This window comes from Mandrillus leucophaeus, unplaced genomic scaffold, assembly GCF_000951045.1.
Source record: "Mandrillus leucophaeus isolate KB7577 unplaced genomic scaffold, Mleu.le_1.0 Scaffold238, whole genome shotgun sequence".
NCBI lineage: Eukaryota > Metazoa > Chordata > Mammalia > Primates > Cercopithecidae > Mandrillus > Mandrillus leucophaeus.
In genome coordinates this window covers 769060-777680 of record NW_012102454.1, presented here as the reverse complement: position 1 = coordinate 777680, position 8621 = coordinate 769060, and the positions used below count along the sequence as shown (strand labels likewise).

The window sequence follows — 8621 nt, the reverse complement described above, 5'->3', positions numbered from 1 at the left end:
AAAAAAAAAAAAAAAAAAAAAAAGAGCTAACTCATGTTAAGCAAGTATTCTGTTAAGTTTTGGGGGTGGGTTTTCTTATTCTTCAGGACAACCACATGTTGGAGCTGATATTCCTATTACTATTTTAGTGGTGAGAAAACTGAGCCATATTAGTAACTGCCTGATCATTTTCTCCTATGTTCTCTATCTCCCATGTCCTGACCAACCTCAGATTTATACTGCCACCATTAAAGAAGCTCTGGATTGGGTGATGTGGACTCTTTCTTAGGCTTAGAACGTGGGAATGGAGTGAGGAGAATCTGTTCAAGAGAGGACTGTGCAGCCCAATTTGAGACCTAGATCGACATTCCCAAAATGAGGGCCTAGTGGGAAAGCTTGTGTCTGATTCTGCCTTCCTTAAGAAATGCCACTCCTCTGCATCCAACTCTCTACAGCTTAGTTCACTGGGGCTTGAATTCCACTGTTCTCCAAATTTTGTTTGAGGGTGTTTGTAGCACAGTTCGGAAGCTGAAATGGAAGGACAAGAAGGTTTATTAATGTATGTCATTGAGAACACTAAAGCCTCCTTTACCTCTTTCTGGATTTTCTAGAGTTTGAACTTCTCAGATAGAGGAACCCCAGTGAAGACTGATCAGTTCTTAAGAGTTCTCAAAGCATGGCCCACGTAAGTTGGTGTTTCTTCTTGTTACATTATGTGGCTATTTTCCTTAATTGATCTGAAGCATTCTGCATCAGAGTGCACCATCTAATTGCCTACTGGATTCCTTCTGTGTGGCAGAAAGATGTCGAAGTATTGTTTCCTCCTTACGAAGTCCTCTTTTCTAATTGATGTTCCTGAATTCATTGAGCAAATTCTGAGCAGGTAAATAGTAAGTCTTAGCTGAAAGGCTGTGATAGAGCAGTGAAGGATTGAAGTCCCATGGCAGAAGTATTTGAGCTTCCTACATCCAGCTGTGGTTTGATGAGTTCGATCTGTTGGCTTCATTTGGCCACACATCAGAAGATTTGAAGTTTTCCACAGAGCTGATAAGATGGAATTTTGTACTAATTGGTCTCAATATGATGAGATAACATGCTCTCTGAGGCTTTTAAGATTGATTGGGGGGCCGGGCGCGGTGGCTCACGCCTGTAATCCCAGCACTTTGGGAGGCCGAGACGGGCGGATCACGAGTTCACAAGATCAAGACCATCCTGGCTAACACGGTGAAACCCCGTCTCTACTAAAAAAAATACAAAAAACTAGCTGGGCGAGGTGGCGGGCGCCTGTAGTCCCAGCTACTTGGGAGGCTGAGGCAGGAGAATGGCGTGAACCCAGGAGGCGGAGCTTGCAGTGAGCTGAGATCCGGCCACTGCACTCCAGCCTGGGCGACAGAGCGAGACTCCGTCTCAAAAAAAAAAAAAAAGATTGATTGGGAATGTGATTGTGACGTGAAACATTGATATGATTCTTCTTGGGATGCCCGAGAGTGATACTAGGTCAGTTTTGTTATGGAATGGGACCTGCCAGACTTGGACAACATGTGTTTGGTTCTGAGTCATTTTCACCCTAATCCATTAACTCAAGCATAGCCAAATGGCCAGGTGCAGTGGCTCAGACCTGTAAACCCAGGACCTTGGGAGCCCAAGGTGGGAGGATCACTTGAGCCCAAGAGTTCAAGACCAGCCTAGGCAGCATAGCAAGACCCTGTCTCTACCAAAAAAAATTTTTTTAATTAGCCAGGCATGGGGGCACCTGCCTGTAGTCCTAACTACTTGGGAACCTCAGACAGAAAGACACTTTGAGCCCAGGAGTTCAAGGTTGCCGTGAGCTATGATCATAGCACTGCACTACACACTGGGCAACACAGTAAGACTCCATCTCAAAAAAATTTTAAAAAACAACAGACAAAATATTAAGTGAAGGATATTGTGTGACACTGTAAGTATATTGTTATCAGTAGTAGATTAACAGATTACCAGAATTGGGGAACCTGAGGCGTTTGGTTCAGTCTTCATTTATAAGTATAAAATCATTACTTTTTTTTTTTTTTTTTGAGACAGTCTCACTGTGTCACCCAGGCTAGAATACAGTGGCACAATTTCGACTCACTGCAACCTCCACCTCCTGGATTCAAGTGATTCTCCTGCCTCAGCTTCCCAAGTAGATGGGATTACAGGCATCTGCCACAACGCCCAGCTAATTTTTGTATTTTTAGTAGAGACAAGTTTCACCATGTAGGCCAGGCTGGTCTCGAACTCCTGACCTCAAGTGATCTGCCCACCTCAGCCTTGCAAAGTTACTAACTCAATATAGATCCACAAGATAACTTTTATGTCACTATGGAAAAAAGTGTTTATTAATACAAGGAAAAACACTTACGATCTGACCATAATGAACTTGAAGCTTGAGGAGTTATTCAACAAATTTGTGTCATGGCTATTTTCTAAGACAGATTTTACTCTACAGTTGGAGAAAGAAATCATAGCTATTTTCCTCTTAAAGGAAGAGTAATATAGAGACTAATCCTTTTTGAGAATTTCTTTAGTTGGATACCTAACAGGCAATATCTTTGTATATACTCTTTTACATAAAAGGGAAACTAGGATTATTTTCTCCATTTCACCACAGATATGGAGTATTGTGATATCCTACAATATATAGGACATTTTGTCCATAGCAGCAGGATTCTTCTAGAACATGCAGATACTATGCTCATCCACTTCCCATGTTATAAGCTTCCAGCCTATGTTATTGTTCCCTTACTACATCGAAACGTTTATTTCCTCTCCTTTCACCTTGAAAGCATTTTCTTTGATTTCACCAGAAATATGTGGGTTTGCAGTTTCAGGGATCAGTGACATTTGAGGATGTGGCCATAGCCTTCTCCCAGCAGGAGTGGGAGAGTCTGGACTCTTCCTAGAGGGGCTTGTACAGAGATGTGATGTTGGAGAACTACAGGAACTTGGTGTCAATGGGTAAGTGTACCTTTCTCAAATAATTGAGAATCTGCTCCCTGTTATACTTTCTCCATTATAGATTTTAGGGCTATCTTAAGAACTGAACACAATTTCTTCTTGTTGCCAGAGAAATCATTTGAGCTTTGTTAGGTTGGAAATGATCCAGTGTCAGGATTAGAATTCTGGATTGTTTATTGCAAAACATTGACAAAAGAGGCCAGGTTTTCTATTATGTTTTTGCTCTGAATTGCTCTGAACGTTCTGTGAAAATCTGACCCACCTTGCAGGCAAAACAGCTAGACAAAGGGTCTTGATTTGTTCTATGTGAAGAGCCTATACAACTTATATGCCGGCGGATTGGATAAACAAATCATTTAAAACTGGAGCTACCTCATTTTATTTCGTATGATATAATCTGATTTTGTGGTTAAAATTCATCATCTCTGAACTTTGCATTTAAGAGTAAATGCAAATTAAACCTACATCCTATAGATGTAGATGTCTAAGGAGACTTTGTTTTCTCTTAGCAAAATAACAATAATAATGTTAGTAACACACAGTGTGCTTACTGTGTGCTGGTTCACTCTTCTTTGCTCTTTATATTAATATATATTTGTATTAACTGATTTTTATCCTTACAAGCACTCTATAGGTGCTAACCATTTTAGATGAGAATTCTAAAGCACAGTGTATTTAAGTGAGTTATGCAAGACCACACAGCCCATAGGTGACGGTAGCAGAAACTTGAACCCAGGCACTTAGGTTCCACAATCCGTGTTCTCAATCACAATGTCATACTTTTTTTTTTTTTTTTTTTTTGAGACATAGTCTCACTCTGTTGCCCAGGCTGGAGTGGAGTGTAATGATCTCAGCTCACTGCAACCTCCACCTCCCAGGTTCAAGCGATTCTCCGGCCTCAGCCTCCCTAGTAGCTGGGATTACAAGCATACACCATCACACCCAGCTAATTTTTGTATTTTTGGTAGAAACAGGGTTTCACCATGTTGGCCAGGCTGGTCTCGAACTCCTGACCTCAAATGATCTGCCCACCCTGGCCTCCCAAAGTGCTGGAATTTTATAGGCATGAGCCCCTGGGCCCCGTTTTTTATCAAGACACAAAAAATAAATGCGTATACACTTATCTATGTTTATAATAGATAGATAGATTTCATTTAAAATAAAACCTTTCAGCTGGGCGTGGTGGTTCATGCCTGTAATCCCAGCACTTTGGGAGGCAAAGGTGGGCAGATCACAAGGTCAAGAGTTTGAGATCATCCTGGCCAACATGGTGAAATCCCATCCCTACTAAAAATACAAAAATCAGCTGGGCGTGGTGGCACATGCCTATAGTCCCAGCTACTTGGGAGACTGAGGCAGCAGAATCGCTTGAACCCGGGAGGCAGAGGTTGCAGTGAGCTGAGATCGCGCACTGCAGTCGAGCCTGGTGACAGAGTGAGATTCCATCTCTAAATAAATAAATAAATAAAACCTTTCTCTACCTCTCTGGAATTATGAATCCTCTTACCCTTCTCATCTCTGAGATATAAAGGTCAATATCGTTTGACCTTTCATTTATGGCAAATTTAACCAAAGTTGAAAGTATTTTTGAACTCATATTTCTTTTCTACATTCTTATCTCATAAGCAGGACATTCCCTTTCTAAACCACATGTGATCGCCTTATTGGAACGATGGAAAGAGCCTAAGGTGACAGAGAGGAAAGATGGAAGAAGGTGGTGCACAGGTGAGTAAGAGCATGGCAGGTAGGGAGGCCATCGTTGCTGGAAACAGCCCAGCCGTCAGGGAGGAGGTGCATCTCTGCCATGTTTGGAAGTTTCCCTTCAAAGCCCTAGGGCCTGCATAGAAAAAGGCTGAGATTTGGGTAAGAAAGAGATAATCTCACCAGCCTCTCCAAAGGAACTTCATCTTTACCCATTTTAATACTCACTCACCTCTTGTTTCCCTCTCAGTTTATTACGGACTTAGTCACTTTCCCAGTGCATTATTCCATCTGTGTTTTGAATTTCACTGCTTTCACCTCCTCTTTTGCATTTGGATTTATTCATATATTCTTAGACAGTAATATTTGAACAGAGACAGGAACAAGAAGTGAGAGTTCAGGCTGTGTAATTATGTAAGACATGCCAAGCAGAGGGAATAGCAGATGTGGATGCTTTAGGTGGGAATGAGTTTTGTGTGTTTCAGGAGCAGTAAGTAGGTTCGGGCAGAATTAATGGGAGAAGAGTAAGAAGGAAAAAGCTAGAGTGCTAGCAGGAATTTGAATTTGTTTGTTTTGTTTTGTTTTTGAGTGATACAGTCTTCTTTTGTCACCTAGGCTGGCATACAGTGGTGCAATCATAGCTCACTGCAGCCTCGACCTCCTGGGCTCAAGCCATTTTCCTGCCTCAGCCTCCTGAGTAGCTGGGACTACAGGCACACGCCACCACACCTGGCTAATTTTTTTTTTTTTTTTTTTTTTAGATGGGGTCTCGCTCTGCCACCCAGGCTGGAGTGCAGTGGCTCGATCTCAGCTCACTGCAAGCTCCACCTCCCAGGTTCACGCTATTATCCTGCCTCAGCCTCCCGAGTAGCTGGGACTACAGGCGCCCGCCACTACGCCTGGCTAATTTTTTTGTATTTTTAGTAGAAATGGGGTTTCACTGTGTTAGCCAGGATGGTCTCGATCTCCTGACCTCGTGATCTGCCCACCTCAGCCTCCCAAAGTGCTGAGATTACAGACATGAGCCACCGTGCCCGGCACACACCTGGCTAATTTTTTTAATCTTCAGTAGAGACAAGGTCTCACTGTGTGGCTCAGGCTGGTCTTGAACTCCTGGGCTCAAGTGATCCTCCTGCCTTGGCCTCCCAAAGTACTGAGATTGCAGGCATGAGCCATAGTGCCTGGCCGGGAATTTGGATTATTTTCTAATGTAACTAGAAACTATGACCTAATTTACATTTTTCCAATTTTTGAATTTTGGAAAATTCTATTAAATGGGAAACAGATAACAGAAAAACAATATTAAAATGTACAGCTTCATGAGTTATAAAGCAGATACCTTTCTAACCATCACTCTGGTCAAAAGATAAAACATTTTTACGGGGGCTGGGGGACGATGGGAGGGAGAGCATTTGGACAAATATATAATGCATGCAGGGCTTAAAGCCTAGATGACGGGTTGATGGGTGCAGCAAACCACCATGGCACATGTATACCTATGTAACAAACCTGCACGTTGTACACGCATATCCCAGAACTTAAAGTAAAATAAAAAATTTAAATAACAATTTTTATAAGATAATATCAGGCTTACAGAAAAGTTGGAAAGTTGTACTAAGAGTTTTCATATACCCTTCAACCCGGATTCTCCAAATGAAGAGAGAGAACTCTTTTACCTTCCCTTAAGGCTTATGCCCTGTACCTAATCACACTCACCTTTCTCCCTCCCTGATTAATCACCTCTAGTCACTTCAAACTTTGCCAGACATCCCATATTCTCACTCCCAGTCTTACCTGCTCTTCTCAAATCAGCCTGCTATGCTTATGGACACCTGCTGGTTATTTTGGGGTTCTCAGGTCTGTCAGACACCCCACATTGTCCCCCTCTGCTTTTTCCTGCACAGATGCCTAAACCACACAAGTCTTAGCTGTAGTATTTTGTCTCTATCTGCTAGAATTTTGCCATTTTGAGGGTACCTCTTCCTGTAGTTTTGTTGTATATGTTATCTGTAGTTTTTTTGTTTGTTTGCTGTTTTTTTTTTTTACAGTTTTGCTATCCTGTTTGCTCTGTTTTTATGGGGGTATTTGTTTAAATTCAAAAACAATGCTACCACTTCCACCATTGTGGTAGTCCGTTTTCACACTGCTGATAAAGATATACTTGAGACTGGGTAATTTATAAAGAAAAAGAGGTTTAACGGACTCACAGTTCCATGTGGCTGAGGAGGCCTCACAATCATGGCAGAAGGCAAAAGGCACGTCTTACATGGCAGCAGACAAGAGAGAATGAGGACCAAGTGATAGGGGTTTGCCCTTAGAAAGCCATCAGATCTCATGAGACTTATTCACTACCGTGAGAACAGTATGGGGGAAACTGCCCCCATGATTCAGTTATCTCCCACCAGATCCCTCCCACAACACGTGAGAATTAGGAGAGCTACAATTCAAGATGCAATTTGGGTGGAGACACAGCCAAACCCTATCAACCATCATCCTAGTTTATGTTTTTAGATAATTACTGCAGGTATTTATAGTGGGTAGTCTGAATGGGGGCAAGAGCAGTGCAAGCTGGGGTTCTGAGTGGTTTGGATTAGGATGTTAGTGGTGGACAGTGGTGAGAAGGCAGGGTGTTCATCATACATTTTTAATGTAAAACCCACAACATGTAGGTGGATTGTAAATGGATATGGAGGCGAAGAGGGAAATCAAGAAGGATCAACAGGTTTGGACTTGAGCAGCTGAATGGGGGTACAGTCATGTGAGATGGTAAAGAGGGAAGGGCAGGTTGAAGGGCATACCTAAAGGTGTCTGCTTTCCATATGTTAAGTTGGAGATGACTACTAGTGATCCAAGCAGAGATGCTGAGTAGGCTGTGGAATATGCAAGTCTGGAGCTTAGGGAGAGTTTAGGCTTACACATGAGAACTTGGGATGCAGCTGTGCCTGGTGGCTCCTACCTGGAATCCCAACGCTTTGGGAGGCCAAGTTGGGAGGGTCACTTGAACCCAGGAGTTGGAGACCAGCCTGGGCAACACAGGGATATCCCATCTCTACCTAAAATGTACAAATTAGCCATGCGTGGTGGTACACACCAGTAGTCCCAGCTACTTGGGAGGCTGAGGCAGGAGGATGGCTTGAGCTCAGGAAGTGAAGGCTGCAGTGAGCTATGATCACACCACTGTACTCTAGCCTGGGCAACAGAGAAAAACCCTGTCTCAAAATAAATAAATAAAAATAAAAATTGGGATTCATTGGCATTTGGCTGCCATTTAAAGCCATGGCACTGGCTGAGGTCCCCTAGAGAGTCAGTGCAGGTAGTGACTATTCCTTTTTTTTTTTTGAGACGAAGTTTTACTCTTGTCACCCAGGCTGGAATGCAGTGATGCAGTCTCAGCTCACTGCAACCTCTACCTCCTGGGTTAAAGTGATTCTCCTGCCTCAGCCTCCTGAGTGGTTGGGATCACAGGTGCCTGCCACCAAGCCTTACTAATTTTTTATATTTTTAGTAGAGATGGGGTTTCATCATGTTGCCCATCATGTTGCCCAGGCTGGTCTTGAACTCCTGACCTCAGGTGATCCATCTGCCTTGGCCTCCCAAAGTGCAGGGATTACAGGCGTGAGCTACTGCACCCAGCCAGTAGTGGCTACTCTTAACATTTAGAGGTCTTCTAGAGGAGGCTGCAAAAGAGACTGCCTCTTTTAAGGTAGAATTAAAACCAGAAAGTGGTGCCACCAAAGACAAATGAAGAAAGTGTTTCAAGATAGAAGAGTAGGCCAGACACAGTGGCTTCTTCCTATAATCTCAACACTTTGGGAGGCCAAGGCAGGGGGAATCACTTCAAGCCAGGAGTTCAAGACCAGCCTGGGCAACATAGCAGGACCCCCATCTCTACAAAAAGTTTAAAAATTAGCCAGGCATAGAGTTATGCCCCTGTAATCCTAGCTACTCATGAGGCTGATGCAGGA

The 8621-nt window shown here is 43.0% G+C and overlaps 1 protein-coding gene across 1 annotated transcript in view; it reads left to right on the top strand.

Moving 5' to 3' along the window:
* The window catches only part of LOC105541347 (zinc finger protein 30-like), a gene marked incomplete at its 3' end in the record, with an annotated part of 30036 nt that overhangs the window by 2193 nt on the left and 19222 nt on the right, over positions 1-8621 (top strand). The window contains 3 exon segments of the mRNA XM_011982320.1: positions 591-664; positions 2805-2955; positions 4582-4680. Coding sequence (XP_011837710.1) covers positions 656-664; positions 2805-2955; positions 4582-4680 — 259 coding nt within the window.